General features: G+C 41.7%; 1 protein-coding gene across 4 annotated transcripts in view; it reads right to left on the bottom strand.

Moving 5' to 3' along the window:
* Positions 1 to 1,527: 1,527 nt before the first annotated feature.
* The window catches only part of DSP (desmoplakin), an 89,106-nt gene continuing 66,962 nt past the window's right edge, over positions 1,528 to 23,671 (bottom strand). For 3 of the 4 annotated variants that reach the window (XM_064362965.1, XM_012440307.2, XM_064362964.1), the window contains exons 9-24: positions 22,906 to 23,001; positions 22,467 to 22,592; positions 21,790 to 21,942; positions 19,354 to 19,508; positions 18,450 to 18,576; positions 17,454 to 17,655; positions 16,970 to 17,196; positions 14,574 to 14,740; positions 14,059 to 14,197; positions 13,367 to 13,560; positions 11,739 to 11,901; positions 11,036 to 11,119; positions 10,504 to 10,611; positions 9,789 to 9,887; positions 6,466 to 8,760; positions 1,528 to 5,468 (exon numbers count right to left, since the gene is read on the bottom strand). In XM_064362965.1, coding sequence (XP_064219035.1) covers positions 2,232 to 5,468; positions 6,466 to 8,760; positions 9,789 to 9,887; positions 10,504 to 10,611; positions 11,036 to 11,119; positions 11,739 to 11,901; positions 13,367 to 13,560; positions 14,059 to 14,197; positions 14,574 to 14,740; positions 16,970 to 17,196; positions 17,454 to 17,655; positions 18,450 to 18,576; positions 19,354 to 19,508; positions 21,790 to 21,942; positions 22,467 to 22,592; positions 22,906 to 23,001 — 7,572 coding nt within the window. In that variant the 3' untranslated portion in view covers positions 1,528 to 2,231. The remainder of the gene's footprint in view (positions 5,469 to 6,465; positions 8,761 to 9,788; positions 9,888 to 10,503; positions 10,612 to 11,035; positions 11,120 to 11,738; positions 11,902 to 13,366; positions 13,561 to 14,058; positions 14,198 to 14,573; positions 14,741 to 16,969; positions 17,197 to 17,453; positions 17,656 to 18,449; positions 18,577 to 19,353; positions 19,509 to 21,789; positions 21,943 to 22,466; positions 22,593 to 22,905; positions 23,002 to 23,671) is intronic. The other variant, XM_012440308.2, reaches the window with a different exon arrangement.

Below are 23,671 nucleotides of genomic sequence, written 5' to 3'. Positions count from 1 at the left end.
TCCACTTCAGCCAATGCTGAGGCCAGCAGCGTGAGCTGAAACCTCATTAGGGCCACACTTCTCAAGAGGCACTAAAGTATTAGCTCATCTGAGTCATGGCACAGCCAGGGCTTGTCACCATGTTTGCTTTTTTTCTGATAAGAATAAATTCCATGGTAGAGGGGAAGAAATCTCCAGTAATTCCAGCATTTTTCCCACCATTGCTCTTTCCATACTTGACTCTGTGGTGGGGAAAGCAGTCCATCAACACTTCAGCTGCCAATATGGGCAACAGAACAGCTGGAGCCCTGGCTGTCTGTACACAGAAGCCTCCAACCATTAAGATTTATCTAATCTTAATGATCTTTTTTGTTCTACACAATTAGCATTTGTTTTCCTATTTTCTACCTGTACTATAAAATTTGATTGCATTATACTGCTGGCATTTGAAAGCTGTCCCACTAATTGCTTTATCTGTTTCTGTCCCCACCCAGATTGCAACTGCTTTGTCATCAGGGGGCTTGTAAGTTATACTCCATCTTCATGCCTACCCCAATACTAGACATGGTAGGTATTCAGTGAAGTCATATTATCTAATGACAAATGTGTGAATTTTAGTAGTTTCTCTTTGATCCAAAGGATAGGCTTATATCAATCTTCATACCTACCCCAATACTAGACATGGTAGGTATTCAGTGAAGTCATGTTAATCTAATGACAAATGTGTGAATTTTAGTAGTTTCTCTTTGATCCAAAGGAATAGGCTTATATTTCCTTGTCTTTCAACAGAGAGCCAAGAACTCTTCAGAAATCCTTTCCATGGGTTCCAGGACAATTCTTTCCTCTTAAAGGACAAAATGAAACACTATCTATTTTGAGAATATCCAAAAAGGCACCTTAGCAACTTCATGTTTTTTCAATGCTATGATGGTGACTTTTGCCAATGCTACTTGGTACTCAGTGTCCAGAATAAACTAGAACATGGTATTAACCTCCAGGCTGGCCTCTTTACACAGTACTTCTTTCCAAGGACTCCACTGGGTGCATGGCAGGCATCTGAGAAGTGCTAAAGGACTACCTTCAAAAGATGACCTTCTAATAAGAATTCAGAACCAAATTGTTTTTTTTGAAACGGAGTCTCACTCTGTTGGCAGGCTGGAGAGCAATGGCGTGATCAAAGCTCACTACAACCTCCACCTCTTGGGTTCAAGCAATTCTCCTGCCTCAGCCTCCGGAGTAACTGGGATTACAGGCATATGCCACTACACCCAGCTAATTGTGTATTTTTAGTAGAGACGGGGTTTCACCATGTTGGTCAGGATGGTCTTGATCTACTGACCTTGTGATCTGCCCACCTCGGCCTCCCAAAGTGTTGGGATTACAGGTGTGAGCCACTGCACCCGGCCAGAACCAAATAGTTTTTTAATGGTATTTCTTCATAGGTATTTAGTAAACAAATGTTTTTAGACCTATATTATGATAAAAAGCTGCTGCTAAATATTTATACATGTTTAAAAACATCATTAAATTAAAACACAAAAACTTTAAAAGTCTAAAAGTTTATTGCCAGAATAGCAAACTTCATAAAGACACCTTTTTAAAAATACATTGAAAATGACAAGCAAAATAAACAGAAAACTTTGACCAAAGAAAAGCAAAGATTGTTGCTGTCATGCACATACAGTCAAATTAATACCAAAGCAAACAAGTACATGAAAGAGCATATGGGTTATACAATCCACACTCTAAAACTAAAGGAGACTCATTCCAAAATGCTTGGGTTTGGGTTGCAGGTTTGAGAGGGGGGCTGGTGCTGGGAGGGTAATTATCTCCTAATACAGAAAATGGAAATATTTAGATGAGAAGCAGAATGACTAAAATATCAGTGATCCACTTAATTTTTATCTCCAAGAATAGAAAACTGTATTATAGGCTTCCAAAGTTAAAGAACTGATAAAAAAAATCAAAACAGAGGAGAAGAAACAAATTCTAAGTTCAATTTGTGGTGTTGTTACAACTGCTTGGCACTTCAGACGCACTGCATCCAAATGTACTACTTATTTAGGATGAGCTAAGAAGATAAAAAGCCAGAAGAGCCTTTACCATTTGATTTCAACGACCGCTATGTTTTCTGTAAGCATAGAACATCCTATCACTCTACTGCAAGCACCGGGATTTTCTTTTGCATTACTTAATAAAGTGGAAATTAATATAAATGAAACCAAGGTATAGCAACCACTTCAAACTGACTACTAGTGCCCAATAGAGCTACTGCTAAATGAGTAGGAGTAAGAGTAGGAAGAATTCCCTGTGGCGTCAAAGCTTCCTCTCCGGGACCCACTGCGGGACCCGGAGCGAGATCCAGAGCGAGATCCCGAGCGGGAGCCGGAGCGGGAGCCCGGAGCCGAAGACATGTTGTAAGGGCTGGGTAAGCCCTTGGACGACACGGAGGCGGCTTCCAGAAGACGCAGCCCAGTGATGTCTTCCACCATGGAGCGATTTATAGCATCCTTATAAGATATTTTTAATTTGGTTTTGGGGCAGGTCAGGATTTTGGCATAGCTGTTGGTGTCTTGCAGCCTCTGGGCGGCACGGCCGTCGATGAACCCCTTCCGGATGGCTTCTTCTGTGCTTATCCTCCCATGCACTTCCGGGTCAACAAGGCCTCCCGTGAGGTACTGGAACTCCAGGAAGCGCTGGCCAGCCTCGTATGGGAGCCATTTTTCTTTCACTGCCTCTGCGGCCGACATCTTCTTCTTTCCCTTCACACCCTCGAAGCCTATGAAGGCTTTCTGAGCAGGCTTCAGCCTGGTGGCCATGTCTTGGTCAATCACACCCTGGGAGACTGCGTCCTGAAGTGACAGCTTCTGGCCTGTGGTTGGGTGGATGATGCCACCTGTGCAGGCCTGAGCCTCCAGAAGCCTCTGACCGGTGATGCTGTCGACGATGCCCCGCTCTATACCTTCTGTAATGGAGATTTTCTCCAGGTTTTCTGTGTCAAAGATGGCTGCAATAGGGCTTGATTCTTCCAGGGAGTCTGAAAAAGAGCTGCTCCTTATGGTTAAATTCCTGACATTGGATATGGTGGAAAGCTTACTTACTGATTCATGTCGGGAGCTGCTAAAAACATCATCACTGACACCACTGCCCATGCTGCTGCTGGTGCCAACACCATTTTTCAAGGAGATCATGTCAGCAAATTGAGTGAGGCTGAGGCTGCCCGATCGGTACTGATCAAAGAACTTCCTGTCAACAAGGCCCTTGTCAATAGCATCTTGGATATCATACTGACTGCCTGTCTTTCTGTCTACCAGGACCACCCTGGTGGAGCCATCTGATCCTGTGATGGTTATTTCTTCCCACTCACATTCCTGCTCACACAGTTCTTTGAAGGTTTCATAATCAATTAGGCCCTTCTTGTAGGCCTCTTGAACAGACATTTCTTTATTGGTTTCTGGGTCAACTATGACCACTCTACGCTTTCTGAGGGTATTCTTTTGTGATGTCTGCACCTGTTTCTTCTTTTCTTTCAGAGGCAGAAGACAGAGCCCTGTTTCTTCATCCTTAATGCATCTTTCTTTTAGTTGCAGATAGGTAAGATTTTCTTCAGTGTTGGGGTCAAAAAATCCTTTGGTATCATCACTTGGATCTGAGAGAATCTCACTGAGTTCCTCATTGAAATAGCCCCTCTTATACGCTATGTCAACTGGTAAACGATGGCTCTCCTTCGGGTCAATGATCCCCCCGGTTGCGATCTGTGCTTCTAATAAGCGAATACCATGGCCCTTTTCAATGAGTTCCTTATTCATGGCTTGGAACAGAGAGATGATGTTTCCTGTTTCAGGATCATTATACCCAGTGACAGCTCGTTCCGCAGACAGGAGCTTCTCTTTGAACTCAATGCCCACCAGACCTCTTTTGTAGGCTTCCTCCACCGGTAACCTCAAGTTGCTAACAGGATCCACTATAAAGCCGGTAGCTGCTTGGGCTTCCAGCAACTCTAGAGCAGTACCGGGTCGGACTAAGCCAATTTTCATGGCCTCATAAATGCCGAGCTTCTGTTTTGTGGTCTCATTGTATATGCCTGCTATGCAGCTTGAACCCTGGAGGAAGTCCTTAATTCTCTCACCAACCTCATCATAAGAAATCTGACCAGATTCCAGTTCATTGACAGTGGACGGTCTCAATATACCAGAATCTATTAGCTCAGTGACGGTCACAGGTTGTCTGATTCCTTGGAAGGACATGCTTCTCTTCTGTACTGAGAGCAAGAGCAGACCAGTATGTGGTTCGATTCTGCACCGTTCCTTCAGCTGCACGTAACTGACCTTCTTTTTGGTGACTGGATCCACGAAGTTTTTCTGACTATCTCGGGGATCATTCAGGGATCGATACAAATCTCTATCAATCAGCCCCCGGGCCAAAGCAACGTCTTTTGGCAAAAAGACACTGTTCACAGGGTCTACTACACCCCCTGAAGCAATCTGGGCTTCCAGCAGACGCATTCCAGTTTCTCTATCAATCAAATTTTTCTTGATGGCTTCTGAAACAGATACTGTCTTGCCTGAAAATGGATCGTCAAAACCAGTGATAGCTTTTTCTGCTGTATATATCTGCTGGCGGTCATCGAAGTCAATGAGGTCCCGAGCTATGGCACTGTCGACAGTCAGCTTCTCATTCCGATGGGGATCAATTATACCACCTGTAGCTGCCTGGGCCTCCAGAAGCATGACTGTGGACTCTGCGCTGATTAATTTCCTTCTCTTAGCCTCTACCAAGGAGTATTTTTCCTTAGGAGAAGCAGATGCTCCAGCAATAGCTCCTGCACCCCGAAGGAAAGGCTGGATTTCAGAAGCAACTTCTTCCACTGACTTCTTCCCCTTCAATAGTTTGTCCAAAGTTGTTTTGTCAATCAGCTGACACTCATAGAGCTGCATCGCCGTCACCTTCTTCCTCAGCCCATCAAACACCAGCTTGGAGGTGTCAACAGTCCACTCACATTCAGTCTGGGTCTCTCGATGGGATCCATACGGGCGCTGTCTGAGTTTATCAATCTCCCTCTGATATCGGGAACGTTCTGTTTCCAACTGTGACTGTGTCTCCCGGGTAGAATCCTCCAGCTTACGCCTGCACCTCTCTTCAATCCTCTTGATCTCTGCTTGGAGTCTTTCAATCTCACTCCTAAGACTGTTTTTCTCTCTCTCACTCTTTTCTCTTTCTGATTCTATCTTCCTAATAGCCTCCTCCTTGCGGGAATATTGAGTCTTCCACTGATTCAGGTCATTCTGAATCTGCTGTTTCTCACACTCCAGGCGCTGTTTCACCCTGGTTTCTGCCTCTAGAGTTGCTTTTGCACGATTCAGCTCATCCTCCAGCCTCTGCAGCCTTGCCTTGTCTTGCTCCAGGACTTTGATCTTCACCAGAAGGCTCTCTCTTTCCTGCACCACATGAGTGCACTGATTCTTTGATTCCTGAATCCTATTAGATGCCTAGAATTGAAAAAGAAAGAAATGGGGAAAAAATAATTTTTTGAATCATCACAACTTCTTTTCTTATATCTATCTTAAAAAAAAAAGCCTTACTTATTTTTTCTTTTTATATTTTCCCTGGATACACTGTGAGTTTGTTATTTTACACATTTGTGGGGAAAGTTCTGTAGATATATGTTGCCCCTTTGATAAATGGCTTCATACTTACAATTTTTTTTCTAAAGAAGGAACTGTAAGTTGTAGACCTGTCTTATTCCTAACAATAATTATGCTTTGAAAAAATGTGGGGAGTTTTGTTTCAGGTTATCATATCTGCTACACCTACATCTCACCTGTTACAGCTAGACGAAGATACTTAATAAAGCAATACAAATATATGTATATATACAAAATATATAAATTATATATTATATATAATACACACACACCCACCCCTCAACCCCACCACACACAAATATTGTCTGTAGAAGTTAAAAGTATTAGAAGTTAATGAAGTTATTTTAAATTAAGGGTTAGAAGAAGAAAAGGCAAACAAAAGGAAATGCACTAGGGCCATGATCAAAAGTGAACACAGAATACTGCATGCAGAAAACTCATCTAAGCCAGCAAAAGAAAAAGTGATTTAAAAATTGCATAGAGAAGCACTTTAGCATGGCTTCTATTTAAGAAAATTTTCATTACAAATGTATGCCACAGTTCACTAAGAGCGATCTTCTAAGAAGTAGAATGGCACATTCAGAGGAAGTGCTCTTCGATGTTATACATGTATTAAGGTTCTTAAAAGCAAGGCCAAACACAGGCTACCCAGTGATCAGCATTTGATGCAATGATATTATTTTAAAGCAGTTATCTGGATTACGACAGGAAGTAGCAGAGCAATAAAAAGAAAAAGTCTTTCTATAAGCATCTATCTAAGCAGCAAGAGCACAGTTCAGATTAGATAATGGAATGAATAATTTGAGAAACAGTGAAGCTGTGATCAAACATTTGTGAATACCTCTAAAGCCTGCTTTTGGAATTTCTCAATTTCCTGTCTCAAATTTTCCCTCTCTCTCTGTAAATCATTAATCAGCCCCTGCAGTTCCAGGGTTCGGTTGTTGCTGATCTGCAGCTGGCTCCTTAGTTCGGAGATGGTTGCATTTTTATCACTGTCCGCTTCGCTTCGTCCCCTCCTCAGGTCATCGTACTCCAGCCTCAGGTTCCGCAGTTCTTCTTCCAACATCAAGTGCTCCTTGGTCAGGTTCTCTGTGAGAGACTGCAGCCTCTCAATTTCTATTTTGCTTTCATTTAAGCTTCTGCTTTTATCTTCTATCGCCTTCTGGAAATGCTCGTTCCTCAAGTGAGCCTGTTTGACACTCTCCTGTTCCTGGAGTAACTGCCGCCTCAGGGCCTCGACCTCAGAGGAGAGCCTCCTCAGCTCTTCCTGGGTCCTCTGCTTTTCCCTCAGGTGGCCATCCAGCACGTCCCTCTGCTGTCGGAGGTCATCCTCGCTCCTCTTCTTAACAATGGACGCCTGCTCCAGCTGCTGGGTCAGGTTGGTGATTTTGATGGCTTGCTCCTTCAGCGACCTCCTCATGCCTTCCAGCTCTTCCTCCAGCTTCTTCCTCTTGCAGGAGTCTTCTGACGCCGACCTCTTCAGTCGATTCAGCTCCTCTTCCACCTTCTGCTTCTGTAACTGCAGCTCTTTTAGAGAGCTCTGGAACCGTGTGATATCCTGGTCCTTCACAGTCCTCTCCTGGGAAACCCTTTCATAGTCGATTCTCAGGCGTGTCAGTTCTTGTTCCTGAACCTTCAGTTTGTTTGTTGTCTCCATCACACTACTGTTTGCTTTCTGCAGATCATACTGGACTCTTTGTAATCTCGCATTTTCATCTTCCAGGCATTTCCGCTCATTTGTTTCTTTGTCGATCAGTTGTTTTAACCTTTCTATTTCCTTGTTTTTATCCTGGATGGTTTTGGCAGCATCATCAAGAGACTGCTTATATCTTATGCTCTCCTCTGTTCGCATCTGAGTGACTTGTCTCAGCTCAACCTCCAGCTGCTGTTTCCTCTGAGACACCTCAGAGCCAGTGGCCTTATGCTGCTGGACATCTTCTTCCACCCTCCTGAGATTCTCCGTGGTCTGGGCTAGAGTATTCTTCAGCCTCTTTACTTCTTCAGATAAGCTCCTGTTTTCTTGGGTGAGACTGTCTATCTGAGCCCGGTAGCCACTGGTATCTTCTTCCTTCTGCATGGTGAGCTGGTGGATGGTGGTCTTGGTAATGTTGATCTCGGTCTCGAACTGATTTTTTAAGCTAATGATCTCCTCATCGTAACTGTTTCTTACCTTACTCAGTTCATTTTCGTATTCCCAGCGGCGCTTGGCCTCCTCCTGAAACTCAGCTTTGAGTCTCTCAATCTCCTTATTTTTGTCCTGAATGGTCTTGGCAGCCTCCTCCAGGGACTGCTTGTGGCGTGCATTGTCCTCAGAGCGCTGCTGCATGACCTGCTTCAGCTCTATCTCCAGATGCTGCTTCTTCTGCATGATCTCAGAGCCGCAGGCTTTTTGCTGAAGGGCATTTTCTTCAGCTCGCCTTCGCTGCTCAGTGGCCTGCAAGATGCTGTCATTGAGCCTGACAATTTCATCCTTCAGATCTCGATTTTCCCTTGAGAGTCTATCAAGCTGGTTTCTAAGATTTTTGGAATCATCCTCTTTTTGCATGGATATCTCCTTGATGGTGGTCTTCGTAATGTTAATCTCTGTTTCATACTTGTTCCTTAAATTACTCATCTCCTCATTATAGTGGTTTCTTACCTTTGCCAGCTCATTTTCATATTCTCTCTTCCGGGCGCCTTCCTCCTGCAGAAGAACCCTCAACCTTTCAATCTCGTACTCCTTCTCCTTGATGGCTTTCTCAGACTCTAATTTCTGCCAACCAAGGTTCTCCTTTTCACATTGCCTTGCTTTCTGCAGTTGGTCGTAGTCGTTCTTCTGCTGGTCAAATCTGTCTTCCACAGATTTTCTTCTTCTCTTTTCATCTTCAATCTCATAAGTCAGTCGGGTGATCTTCTCATTGAGTTCTTTTATTTGGCTGTAGCACTTGTCTAGATTTTGCTTAGCCGACTTCCCATCCAGCTCAGCCTGTCTCTTCAGCTCCTCCAGGCTTGCAAGCTTGGTTTTGAACTGGGAACACTCTGCCTGGTATTTCTGCAGGTTCTGATCCAGGAATTTGTTCTTATTACAGTTTTCCGAGTTGGCATCTCGGGCCAGTCTGAGTTCCTCTTCTAAAACTTCGATCTTGGTATTTTTCAGCTGTGGAAGTGAAATCAGAAATTATGTCAAAAGAAAAACACCTCACATTCCAAGAAAGAAGCAGTACTTTTCACCTCCCAGACCAATGTGCATTCTCATTTCCCTTTACACACACGGACACACATGCAAAGAGTGATCCAAGGCAAGAACTATTAAGCAAAAATTCAAGAAATCCGGATTCTCATCATTATTCTTCTACCAGTTGCTCATATGATCTTAACAAATGATATATTATCTTTGAGTCTGAGCTTCCTCATCTGTAAAATGAGGTAATTTCTTTCAAGATCAAAAGCTTATGATTTCATCAATTATGTTCCCTTTATTTCAAGTTTACATTAAGTTTAGATGTACACTCAATTTAAGTATCACAAAAAAGGGAACAATCACTCAATATAAAAAATTCAAATATACCTAGTCCAAGATGTTCTTATCCTTAATTTAACACAAAGAAATAAAGCAAATCCCTTGACCAAACATTAAATAAAATGACTTTTGTTTGGCAAAGTTGTTGCAATATTGCAAATATTACTTAAATTCATTTAAAGCAATGTATTTGAGGATGAAACTAACACCAGACTTATAAACAAGCAGTAGTACACTAAACCTTTAGAGGAAATAGTTTTTTACTATTTTGAGATGGAGTCTCACTCTGTTGCCAGGCTGGAGTGCAATGGCATGATCTCGGCTCACTGCAACCTCCATCTCCTGGGTTCAAGTGATTCTCCTGCCTCAGCCTCCTAAGTAGCTGGGACTACAGGCATGCACCACCACATCCAGCTTATTTTTATCTTTTTAGTAGAGACAGGGTTTCATCATGTTGTCCAGGACAGTCTTGATCTCCTGACCTCATGATCCGCCTGCCTCAGTTTCCCAAAGTGCTGGGATTACAAGCATGAGCCACTGTGCCCAGCCTAGAGGAAACAGTTTAACAGGAGTGTGTCCAAATCCACATTATAATGTGGAAGTAATAATAAGGTTCTATTCTATGTTCTTTTTTGACGCTCCAAGGAAAGACAGTGGTAAATTACCTTCAGATCTTCCAAACTCTTTAGCATCTCACTTAAGAACCTGTAATAGTCTCCAGATCTTGTAAGCAGTTCAATGTACCGAGCATGAACATCTGCAGCCTTGGAAAAAAGAAAGAAAAAGAAAAACAAAAACATATTGCGTCAAAAAAAAAAGTTCTATGCAATTTGACCAATTTTATTTTCTAAAATAATAAAATAGTGAAATTATAAACAGTGAATTCTGTAGTGTGTGCTCATTCCAAAGTCAGCAAAACAAAGGGCCAAAAATGTATCCCATTCTCATCACTCCAGGCTGTTTCCCCTAAACCATCTGACAGGTGATAGTCTCTGACATCTTTGAGAAGAGGCTGTCTTTTAGAAATTTCTATATTTTCTATTTTATATATAATTTTATTGCACTTTAGGTTCTGGGGTACATGTGCAGAACATGCAGGATTGTTTATAGTTTCTACTTTTTAGAAGTCTCTCTCATCAAACCCAGAAATTTAAGCCCAATTTCTACAAAGACTCTAACAGATTCCTGATCATTTCTGAAAATGTATCATACATAAATGACTCATACTGGAGGGCGCATAACCTGCTATTAAACCTTTTAAAATGGATATCCTTAAATGGGATGAAATCAGTGATGGTAAGGAAGACAGGCAGGAGACAGGGCAAAGGGAAGAGGCAGAAGGAGGGGCAAGTTTTACGAGATACGCAACAACATATATACCTCTTGCAGAATCACCCCAGAAGGGGACTGAACCATGGTCCTCTTGATAGGTATGTTCAGCAGAGTTTCCAGTCCTGAGGTGTATGAGGCCAGCTGGAGCTCATAATCCTGCAGCATAATGAAGTTTAAGAAAAGCAGTCTTCGTGGACTTAAAAAGCATCACTAACAGCTACAGTTCCACAGTTTTAAATCATCGGGCTGGATGTCTAATTGCCAGCCCCAAAGATAATGTGCCACTAGTGTCCAAGCAGCTAATATTACATTACTAAACCAAGCAGTACACCTTTGTATGCTAAATGGAGAATGTAGCACCTAGCACCACTCAAATAGAAACCAGACCATTCAAATGGATATTGCCAACGTGGAATGAATTCGAGCTAAAAATTTTTAATGTTTATGGTTTGTTTAGAAGAAAATATACAAAGGCCATAATTACTATCCTCAAGAAGTGTGTAATCTTTACAACAAATCAAGTCATGCAGTTAATAATAATCTTGGTGAAACACCAACATTCTTTATGAAACCAACATACCTTAATTGAATTTGCACAAAGTTCAGCAATTTTTTGTACTTCCTCTGATTTGTCTCGTTTGCCAGATATTTCACTGTGCAAGTTCTATACAAAAAGTAAAATATTTACCAATATTAATGCATATAAATATTTTTACATAAATGTGATTTCACTTTTACCACTGTTATTTGTACCTTTTTTTTTTCAGTTTATTACTACATGTACTAGTCTCATATTCTTAAAGTTACAGTTTAGGAGATGAGCATTTTTTCCATTCAGAAAAGAGAAGCAAGCTCTTTAACTTACTATCTGTAACTTACTATCTGGAGACTATTACAGGTTCTTAAGTGAGATGCTGAAGAGTTTGGAAGATCTGAAACTCTTCAGCCTGGGTGACAGAGTGGGAGTCCATCTCAAAAACAAAAACAAAAAAAAACAGGCTAATCAGCCTGTTGTCTGGGCCTATCTCATCAATTTATAAAGATAATTTATGATAACATGAAGAGAAGAACAATATTACATTATTTCTATGTTCATGATTGCATCTCCTTATAAACATCTCAGTTGCTTTTCCTCTGGGCATTCTTTAAGTCTTCACAAAATGGATTAATAATATTAAATATTCATCATTTCAAACGTAGGCACTGATGCAAAAGCCAGAGGAAAACATGAATTACACCCAATTAATCTCCAAACAGCTATGGAACAAGAAGTTGGCTTATACCTTCTGCTCATTCAAAAACCGCATGACTGTGTTGGAATCTGCAAATTTCATGGATTCTAAGGAATCCTGGCGGCGTTTAGCATCATAGAGCCACTTGCAGAAAGCCTGATAGTTATCACGATAATTCCTCAGTTGCTTGATTTGTTTCTCCAGGTCCCATAATCTGGGGAGAAATAGATACAATAAAATCATTATCTTATTGGTTCCCAAAATATGTAACGTAGAGTCACCCAGATATTCACTTGCTATATACCCAAGAAAACTGATCATATGCCCACACAAAAATTCATACATGAACATTCATAGCAGCACTTTTTATCATAACCAAAAATTGGAAACAACTCAGGTATCAACTGATGAAAGGATTAACAAAATGCAGTACTGCTGAACAATGGAATATTATTCAACCGTAAAAACACATGAAAGTAGAAAATAAAATGAAGCACTGAAACATACTACAACACAGATGAACTTTGAAAGCACAACACTAAGTGAAAGAAGCCAGTCACAATGGACCACATATTGTATGATTCCAGTTATATAAAATTTCCAGAGTAGGCAAATTCATATTCCAGAGATATTTTAAACTCTTATTTGCAGAAAGGCATTTCTTCTATATGAGATTTAATTTTCAGCTGGGCGCAGTGGCTCATGCCTGTAATCCCAGCACTTTGGGAGGCCGAGGCAGGTGGATCACCTGAGGTCAGGAGTTAGAGACCAGCATGACCAACATGGAGAAACCCCATCCCTATGAAAAATACAAAATTAGCTGGGCATGGTGGCGCATGCCTGTAATCCCAGCTACTTGGGAGGCTGAGGCAGAAGAATCGCTTGAACCTGGGAGGCAGAGGTTGCGGTGAGCTGAGATCCTGCCTCTGCACTCCAGCCTGGGCAACAAGAGTGAAACTCCATCTCAAAAAAAAAAAAAAAGATTTCATTTTCATAAATTTTTGGAGAATACTAACTCAAAGCAGCTACTCGTTCCAATACTGATAACAGTTTATAGGGTACAAAAGAGCTGGTTAAAGGGCTTCTGCTGTTTCTCTAAGACCCTGGATGGCACCTGGCCTGCACAGGGCTTGCTATTGTGATGCACTCTCCTTCTGTTTCTAACAAAGTTGCATACTGGCAGTCCAAGAAAAGAGCATCTGTTATGCCTAAAAACACAAAATACACAAAAAACGCAAAAAAAAATACACAAAAAACAAAACCTCTGTTTTTGTAGGCCAGGCAGGGTGGCTCACTCCTGTAATCTCAGCACTTTGGGAGGCTGAGGAGGGTGGATCACAAGGTCAGGAGTTCGAGACCAGCCTGACCAACATGGTGAAACCCTGTCTCTACTAAAAATACAAAAATTAGCTAGGCATGGTGGCACACGCCTGTAATCCTAGGTACTCAGGAGGCTGAGGCAGAAGAATCGCTTGAACCCAGGAGGCAGAGGTTGCAGTGAGCCAAGATTGTGCCACTGCACTCCAGCCTGGGTGACAGAGAGAGACTCCATCTCAAAAAAATCTGAAAAACGAAAAACAAAGCCCCGTGTTTTCTACAGTGCTCCCTTCAAGTGACATTATCTCATGAACAACCAAAAGGGGAGAAGCTGCAGAAGGAGGGGGCGGGGACTGGCACACCTGAAGTCGATCTGTTTATCTATCCTTTGCCATCGGTCTGTCAGCTGTGTGACTTTTTCACTGAACTTGCCCAGATCCAGGTCATAAAGCGGATACTGCTGTGAAGTCTGAGAGTGGATCTGCTGGGCTTTCTGCAGTTCTGTCTTCATGGTGGCCAACAACGACTTCTTCAAGTTCAAGTCATTTTTTATTTTCTGCAAGATGAAAAAAAAATGATGGCAAATTAATCCCTTCTCCCGCTGTATGCTACACTACAAGTCACCAAATGGTGGGGGGGAGTTTATAAAATGCTTTAGAATATTCACAAAGTGCTAACAGTCAATCCAGGAAAATATATTTACTGAGTTGCATTTCCTAGTATTTGTTCCAATAATCTAGTTCCTTGTGCTATCCTGTTATAATTATAATGTATATGAACATATTAAAGGTTCTAAGAAGTCCCACAGTAAAGAAAGCAGTTTAACTCAGCATTCCCCAAACTAATCCCATCACAAATTACTTTCTCATATAGTTCCTGCTAACACATTCTGGAAAACAGAGCTCTAGAGATGACAACTGATGTCGACCTGTGTGGCTACTGCAACCCAATAATCCTCAAAACTCATGAAAACTGAGTGAGGCTTTATAATTGGGAGCTCAGTCCTGAATTATTTCCTGTAAATTGGGCCATTGTTAAAAACCTTTCAAGTTACCTTCAGTCCACAGCGGTAAGCTTCCACTTTATCCAGGTCCAGGCAGACAGTTTCCTCCTCAGTGAGCCTTGCTTCGTAAACCTTTAACATGTCTTCTGTTTGAAGAATAGCTTGGAGCAGTGCCCTTACTGTGCATAGGCTGGAAAGAGCAAAAGAAGGAGATAAAATTGCCAGTGACATAATTAGTCTGTGAAGATTTGGCTCTCAAAGCTAGTAATAAAAGAGAACAATATCAAAGCATCTATTGTGATTCAGACCAGCATTTTGTATTCACTTAAGAATTCTCAAGTTCTGGCCCTTAGAGCATAGCTTACTTCTAAGATAATATTACAGTTCAGAATAGTGGAATTAACATGCGAGGCTAGTGGAATTAACATGCTCTCCAAACCACAGAAGGACGTAAGTAAATCTCTAGTAAATAGAGAAACTGTAAGGCAAGCATCTAAAGCAAATGAAGTCTGACAAAATGAAGCTTGAGAAAAGGAAAATATGAGATTAGTGTTAGCTGAGTTTACCTATTTAAGTATCCATCTGTAACACCATTGATATTTTCCAGTTTCTGAAATAGTCCAAATACTTCATTCTGTAAATAGCAGTACTTTTCAGAACCTCTGAAGTTAGCAAGCATATCTTTAAGCTGGTTGAGAACCTCAGCAATTGCTTGTGAATCATTCTGCACACTCTGTCAAAAATGAAGGAAAGCTCTTTTGATTTAGCTGTGTGATTCTTTTTATTACTGTACATATTTAAGGTGCACAATATGCTGTTTTAATACACATAGACACAGTGAAATGATTGCATCAGGTAAGTAAATTAACACATCAGTCACCTTCCATAGTTTTCTTTTTTTGTATGTATGGTAAGAGCACCTAAAATCTACTCTCTCAGCAAAATTTCAATATACACTACAAGGTTACTACCTGTAGTCTGCCTGCTGAATTTAGATCTCTAGATTTATTCAACCTACACAAATGCAAGTTTGTATTCTTTAACCTACATCTTCCCATTTCCTCCTCCCTTCCCACCCCTGGTAACCACCATCCTACTCTCTGTTTCTATATATTCAACTTTTTTCTTAGAATTTACGCATAAGTAAACTCATGCAGTATTTATGTCTGGTGTATTTCAGTTAGCATACTGTCCTCCACGTTCATCCATGCGTTTGCAAATGGTAGTACCTTTCTTTTTTAAAGCTAAATAGTACTCCATTGTGTGTGTGTGTGTGTGTGTGTGTGTGTGTGTGTGTTTACTCATGTGTCCAATAATGATGTTTTGGTCAATGAACTGTATACACAATGGTGGTCCCATAAGATATACCACACACACACACACACACACACACACACATATAAACACATTTTATTTTTAGTATATGTGCTGCCAAAGCGAGCACAAACACATTTTATTTTTAAAGAGATGGGGTCTTGCTCTGTTGCCTAGGCTGGAGTACAGTGGCATGATCAGCAGCCTCCAACTCCTGAGCTCAAGTAATTCTCCCTCCTCAGGCTCCCAAAGAGCTGGGATTACAGGCATGTGCCACTGCATCCAGCCCCATAAGATTATAATACTGTATTTTTATTGTATCTTTTTGATGTTTAGATATATTGAGATGTACAAATACTTACCACTGTGTCACAATTGCCCACAGTATTCAGTACAGTAACATGCCCTACAGGTTTATAGCCTAAGTGTGTAGTAGGCTATACCGTCTAGGTTTGTGTAAGTATGCTCTATGATGCCTGCATCACAAAATCGCCTAACAACACGTTTCTCAGAATGTATCCCAGTCATTAAGAAACACAACCACATAGCACAGGCATACTGATCACATAGAGATTAGTACTCTGCATTGTAGCTGTGTCATTCTTATGATCATTTCTGCCCTTAGAAAGTTCACTAAGCTGGGTGCAGTGGCTCACGCCTGTAATCCCAGCACTGGGAGGCTGAGGTGGGCGTATCACAAGATCAGGAGTCCAAGACCAGCCTGGTCAACACGGTCAAACCTCATCTCTACTAAAAATACAAAGATTAGCTGGGCATGGTGGCGCGTGCCTGTAACCCCAGCTACTCGAGAGGCTGAGGCAGGAGAATTGCTTGAACTGGGACCCAGGAAGTGGAGGTTGCAGTGAGCCGACATTGTGCCGCTGCATTCCAGCCTGGGGTACAGAGCAACACTCTGTCTCAAAAAAAAAAAAAAAAAAAAAGTCCACTAAAAGTAAAGGATTCAAGAAAGAGAGAGGAGTTGACTTTCTCTTTCTTTCTTCAGTATGGCCTCATTAGCACTGTAAATGTGGTCCTCTTACTTAGAATATCTGTATCTTGGCTTTCCAATGCAGTGTGCCTAGGCTTAGTTGAGCAGAAAACATCACTGAGTTAGGAGCTGACACACCTGGGCCATAGTCACAGCTCTGTCTATGGCTTTGAGATCCTATCTGACCAGCCAAATCTCTTCACATCAGTGTCATGTCTATAAATAAAGATAATTCCCCCTGTCTAACCCATATCATAGGTTGTTCTCTACAAGAAGCCAAATTAATGCTTGTGAAACTTCTGAGACAGACCATAGCCTGATTCAACAACCCACAAACTGTGAAAACTTTTGAGATGGACCGTGAAATGCTTGTGAAAACTTTTGAGATGAACCATAGCCTGATTCAACAACGTACAAACTTGAAAACTTTTGAAATGAACCATAGCCTGATTCAACAATGTACAAACTAACAGTTTAACCCCCAGCCTGATAACCTTCTACAAATTTGGAAACATTAGACATAAGGAAATCCTGCCAGAAGCCTGTTTTCTTGAAAATTAATATTTTTGCCTACAAACATTGAAACCAGGATTTTTAAATTCATTTGAAGGTAAATAAAAATATACAGGAAAATCAGGCAAAATGCTAGCAGACACCTACCTTAAGCTCATTAATTTTCACTGTGATGTGATGTGAAGACCCCTGGTCTGCTAGAGGGAGGTTTTTGAGAGTCATCCTCCCCTCGCAGTGCTCTATCTGCCTGCGAATCTTCTGCAGCTCCATCAGCATGCACGTTTCTTGCTTGTCATTTTCTCTGTTGGTTTCAATTACTTTATTATGGTTGACATCTTGGCAGGTTCCATGATGAGTGATTTCAGTTGTGGTCACTGCAAAAAGAAGTTAGGGCCATAAGAATCAGAGAATACCCAGCTATCAAGGTGCTAGGCCTCAAACAACATCCATACTACCTAAAAGTAGACCTTCTTCCTTTGAATTTCAGAATCGATTCTGAAAATTTAGTGCATGAAGAACTCTCGCTATGTAGCATTCAGAGAAATGGTGCTGAAATTGGTTTTATGCAAACTCCTTTCTTTTTAAAATGGTACAGACGGCTGATACAAAGAGAAAGATGTGCCAAGCTGACCTGTCTGGTGATGGGGGTGGCCAGGGAGCTGAATGACCAGGGTCTGGTAATGCTTCTGGGCATCAGTGAACTGAGACTGCATTTTCCGCTTGTCATCATCCCCAAACATCTCTGAGCCTTGGCTATTTCTGATGAACTCTTGGTAATGTAACTCAAGGTCAGCTATTGTCTTCATGTAGTCTTCCTGTCGCATCGTTTTCAGCTGAAACAGGGAGAAGTGATCTGGGATTTATGACTGCCCCACAATGCAATCAGGAAAAGTTGGCCAAAAAGTGTCACCCACTAGATAGGACTTAAAGCAACATTCGTCATAGGCCCATCAAGATATAAAAGGTCTTTTAGGGTTTAGACATTGCTCCCAAGAACCACAGCAATGGGTTGCCAATTTTTTTTTTTTTTTTTTTTTGCCTAGAGAATTTTTTTCTTCAAATGAAATATTATTCAGAAGCCCTAAATGTAAAGCAGAGTCCAGCAAAACTCTTCCAACTAAAAAGAGAAAAAGGGCTTGGGGGACCCCAAAAGGTATTTTCTGTGCCCCTCTCCTCACTTCCACCCCTGTCCCTCCTAAAGGATCTCCCTCCCCTGCTAGGATTCTTCAGACCACAATTTGAAAACGACTGATTCAGAGTAACTAATGCTTTGGGTGCTCTTCCAAGAATTCCATCCCATCTTTTACTTCCATGATACCCACTTAATCTTTTATGACCTAACTTTCCATTACATCGAAGGAGCATAGGGTCCAGAATATTACAGGAGCCCCTGGCTTTTCCACAGGCACATCTGGCTGGCTTGTCGGGCCACTTGAATTAGTATTACCTCTCTCTTTCATAATCAGCTATGTGCTAATCCCTCCCGTTCTCTATTGGACAGACCAGGACCTCTAAGGAGGGCTGAGCTAACTTGCTTGAAGAGACACAAAAGCGCTGCTACAGAGTGAGAAGGTCGAACTGTTGGACATGGGCACCGCGGGGAGCCTGAGTGGTCCTGAGGATGTACCTTGGCGATCGTCATGGCCCTGATCTTCTCAATGTCGATCATGCAGTAGTGCCAGGACACCAGGCTCTTCATGTTGATGTAGAGCTGGTTCCACAGAGCCAGGATGGCTTCGTAGTACTGCTCAATCCTAAGAGGCACAAAGGGAACACACGCTAGAGCCAGACTTTCACACTTCATCCCAAACGGGAAACCTGAACGTGCTCACACCACAGCACCAAAACCTACAGCAGTCAGTGATAAAGTAACAGGCAAAGGTATCACTTTCAAAACAGTCCATGGATTTGGATTCATTTACTCCCCAAAGTACATTCTGAATTATCTACATTATTGGCTGATACATACACTCCAATGTTTTGTTGTCGTCTTGTTTGTCAGCAACTTTGTAATTGACAGAGGTCTGAGGCAGGTTGGCAGGCGCATTAGATGCCAATGACCCAAAGCTCAGTCATGAGCACACAGCAGCTTATTACACTATATTCTGTGTGTGGTTGAAGACTTCCATACTAAATGGTTTAAAAGAATCTGCCATGGATAATCTGTAATATGAATGTTCTTCCTATAATGAGTGAATACTGATATTAAAGGTATCTTATATCTGTGGCTACATGTAAAACGATTGATTTTCTAAGAAGAAAAGGAGAACCTTAAAATGATGCCTTTGAGGTACATGACAAGTACTATTCACTCTGGCCCCCTTATAGTCAGACATTCCTTTTTATCCTTCAATACTGAGCGTCTCTTCCACATAAAATTGCAAGACAAAGTGAAGGTGACCTTCACAAGGTTCCTTTTTAGGCAGTGATTATTATGGCAAGGCACCACGTGTCTAAGCTTCTAGTATAAGCACATGCCCTCTTCCTCCACCCTCGCATTCACGTGTGGCTTTGGGAACTTGACGACTTACTTGCAAGAGAGGTCCACGGCCAGGGGGTTCGGAGGAGGGATGATCAGCCCCACGGAGGGAACGAGCATGTCAACACCTCCCGGGCCCGTCACGTACCACTTGCTGCGCTCATTGTTGTCCTTCAGGATGCACTCATCCCCCTTATGCACAATTTTCTGTAAGGCAAGCAGCCCCGGGGTTTGGCTTTATTCATAAGTATACGTTTTTATTTTTTTTCTCAAAGATAGAAACAGAGATGAACACATGCAAATTATTAAAGCTTTGACCTTACTTTATTCCCCTCAAATGAAGCTGATCCACATACAACTCAACAATACTGATTCTTAAAATAATACACGTGAGCCCAAAAGGTATACATGAAGTGAGCTATATTTTATTTTATTTATTTATTTGATATCACTATGTCACCCAGGCTAGAGGGCAGTGCCTCGATTATGGCTCACTGCAGCTTCCACCTCCTGGGGTCAGGTGATCCTCCCACCTCAGCCTCCCAAGTAGCTGGGACTATCCGCATGCACCGCCACCCCCCCGCTAATTTTTGTATGTTTTAGTAGAGTCAGGATTTTGCTATGTTGCCTAGACTGGTCTCACACTCCCGAGCTCAAGCGATTCACCCACCTCAGCCTCCCAAAGTGCTGGGTTCACAGGGATGAGCCCTCACACCCAGCGTGAGTTACATTTTATGTGAATTAAGGAAGTGACTTTTCAAAGACAGACTGGGGAATCCACCAATAAAGTGAGAAATCCTTCTGTAAAGTAAAAGCTCCCTCCATCATTTTTCTATTTTTGTGAGTTCATGTTTTGTGTATTACACTTTAGCATAAGGGTTCACTTGTCTCATTTATTTGCTCTTAAAATTTAAAAACAGAATTAATTCTGGGATGGATCTCCAGAAAAATAACTTTCTAAATTAACTCCAGCATCTAAAAAGCTTCTCTGCTGAATTAAACCTAGCATCTATACAGCTTCTTAAAATGTCTTCTTAAAGTACGACAACTATCTTAGCTAGTAAAACATAAGAAGCTTGATTTTTTACATATTCAACCTCCATTTTTGTTCTAAAGAGATAGGGTCTCGCTCTGTCTGAAGGTTGGAGTGCAGTGGCACAATCATAGCTCACTGCAGCCTCGACCTCCTGGACTCAGGCAATCCTTTCACATCAGCCTCCAGAGTAGCTGGGACTACAGGCGCGTGACACTACACCCAGCCTTCTATCTCCATTTTGACTTTCTTTCTTCTCGCTACACAAGCTCTCAAAACATTTCCAGGCTGGGTACAGTGGCTTAGGCCTGTAATCCCAGCACTCTGGCAGGCAAAGGAAGGAGGATTGCTTGGGCCAGGAGTTCAAGACCAGTCTGGCAACACAGCAAGATTCCATTTCTACAAAAAATAAAAAATTAGCTAGGCATGGTGATGCCTGCCTGCAGTTTAGCTACTTGGAAGGCTGAGGCAGGAGGATCACTTGAGCCCAGGAGTTCAAGGCTGCAGTGAGCTATGACTACACCACTGCACTCTACGCAACAGAGCGAGACCCTGACTCAGAAAAACAAAAACAAAACCATTTCCACGTGGTAGAATAAAGTCCACTGTTTTAGAGTTTATCTAACCAACTAATCATCACATTTTATATTTTGCATTTGTATCCTCCATAATTTTATAACAAGAAAATAGAAAAGAGAGTCGTGGGAATCATATAATTGCTAAAAACAAGTAATCTTTCTACATAAATGCTTATATTTACCACAGAGCCTGCAGAATTGATATGCTCTAGTGCTGCATAAAATCTGCAATGACATTCACTTTATATGCAACATAACGGCATCATTTCTCAATTCTTTTATCAGAAATTTAAAGATGAGAGTGATTAGAGACAAGTTTTACATACTAGAAGAAAAGTATTAAGCCTTAAGAATTTTCGCCGGGTGTGGTGGCTCACGCCTGTAATCCCAGCACTTTGGGAGGCTGAGGCGGGTGGATCACGAGGTCAAGAGATCGAGACCATCCTGGTCAACATGGTGAAACCCCGTCTCTACTAAAAATACAAAAAATTAGCTGGGCATGGTGGCACGTGCCTGTACTCCCAGCTACTCAGGAGGCTGAGGCAGGAGAATTGCCTGAACCCAGGAGGCAGAGGTTGCGGTGAGCCGAGATTGCACCATTGCACTCCAGCCTGGGTAACAAGAGCAAAACTCCGTCTCAAAAAAAAAAAAAAGAATTTTCAAAAGGTCTAAAAATAACATTGTCCTAATTCTTGACAACTATCATGTGATTCAGAACAGAGCTGCTGCATTTGTTCCATAGCTTGCTGCTTTCACAAATCAAAGACATTGACTCTGGTGATTATTGAACTCTAGATTAAATGCTGCTTTCTTGATGGATAAACCTTTGTGTGTAAGGACAGGGAAAACTTTTGTATCATTCTAAATGAGTACCCACCTGGTCTTGTTTGTAGTCACAGAGAGCCCTGAGAATAATGGGTTTATTGCTTCTGTAGTCTGGGTTACGAGGCTTCAGCTGTATAATCTTCTTAGACTTGTTCACCAAGTTCTGCACCTGACGTTTGTATTCAAGGATTTTCTCTCGTTCTTTCTGCAATTGTGAATAAAATCATACTTTAGCATAGATACCCTGTGAGTTTTAGAGATCTTCAAACTGCGCTAACGTAGCTACATGACACACTGAGTATCACTACGGTTGCACTAACTGCAAAAAATTAAAAATTTCATCAGCAGAAACCTGAGAACCTTTCGTGATAACACTCTCCAGAAGGTACACAGGCAGGAATTAAGTGGGCAGGGAAGAACATCCTTGTGTGAAAGGCTACGTTGATAAAATTTGAAGTATGCTTTCCCAAAGGAATTATCTATCACATGATGTAATGTTCTCTCTGTTTTTATTTTCAATTGCCCAGACTGAAACAAAAGTGACTGTCAAGAGTAGCTGGGCATGTAATGAAGTTCATTTTGAGAAAAGCCACTGAAGCTGAAGAAAGCCTTGCTTGGCTCTGGGCGTGTGTTGTACAATAATACTAATCAGTGCCAGCTGCATCCCAGGGGTGTGTTTTATCTCCCGAACCAGGCACAGCTGCTGAGGTTCTGGGTCTGAGACGATACCTCCAGCTCCTTGATCTGTTCCAGCAGGTGCTGCAGGGGCATGTTCTTGTCACAGGGGTACTTCTTCCTGATGGAGTCTTGAAGCCCTTTCAGGTACGCTTCAGTCGACTGGGCCTCTTCAAAAAACTGAAGGATGAGAGCGATCGGTGAATGAAAAGCAACTCAATAAGCAATTTCATGTTCTGTTTCAAGGACTATCATCCCTAAGCCACTCTTTGACAGGTGGCTAAAGGAAAAAATTTGTGCAGAAAGTATTTACGTATGTGACAGCAGGAAACTTTGATGGCAAGTTTACAAATCTATGCTCCTCTCCACTCAAAACCAGTGAAGAGGATTTATGCAACATTTTCAAGAGTATTTTCAGTGCTTTATAAAACACACTCAAAAGATTAGATATTAAGACCTAAATAACAATGAAATTATTACTAAATATAAAAACCTGAAAGTAGGCAGCATTTTCTTTCAGATGAACATCAATGCACTTGGTGATCTGAAGAATCCAACTCCACTGTGTCTGCAGAGTGTCCATATAGGCCTGAAACAAGAAAATGTCAGCTGTCTTAGCCTAGCTCAGTTATAGAGATGCATATGCACCAAGAGATATGGGAGCCCACATGAAAGCCAGTAAGCAGTTTTTATCTAATTCTAAGTCAAGCAGATATTTTTCTAAAAGTTGAAAAGAGAATTTCTCACCATATAACTCTTGGTATGGTCAAAACTAAATTTTAAAATCAATTTTCACAAATAGACACCATGAAGAGTCTTAGTCAAAATATGTATCACCCAAATAGCAGAGCTTCTAGACCAATCAGAAGAGTCACTGGGGCTAGCACTGGAGTGGCGTCCCTCTGCCACACCAAGCCCTGTTCCTGGAGGATTACTGAATCCTGGGGAGGTTCGAGGCACCCAAACAAAGGGCTTAGGGGGCTCAAGACAGTGATTCTTACCAACTGATATGGAAGTTTCTGTTTTTTTAATAAGCAGTATGGCCATACCAGTGCTACCAGTTAATGTCAGCCTTGAGCGTGGCCCACAGATGGCAGTCTAGGGCAGCGGTCAGCAAACTATAGCTCAAGGGCCACATCTGGCCCACTTCCTGTATTTGTAAATAAAGTTTTATTGGAATACAGCCACATTCATTCATTTACACAGTGTCTATGCCTCCTTCTGCACTATAATAGCAGAGTTAAGTAATTGCAACGGAA

The sequence above is a fragment of the Aotus nancymaae genome, unplaced genomic scaffold, assembly GCF_030222135.1.
Source record: "Aotus nancymaae isolate 86718 unplaced genomic scaffold, 86718_ANA_hifiasm-v0.15.2.pri h1tg000051l, whole genome shotgun sequence".
In the NCBI taxonomy this organism is placed as follows: domain Eukaryota; kingdom Metazoa; phylum Chordata; class Mammalia; order Primates; family Aotidae; genus Aotus; species Aotus nancymaae.
Note: the sequence above shows the minus strand (reverse complement) of the source record. Positions and strands in the feature narration are given on the sequence as shown.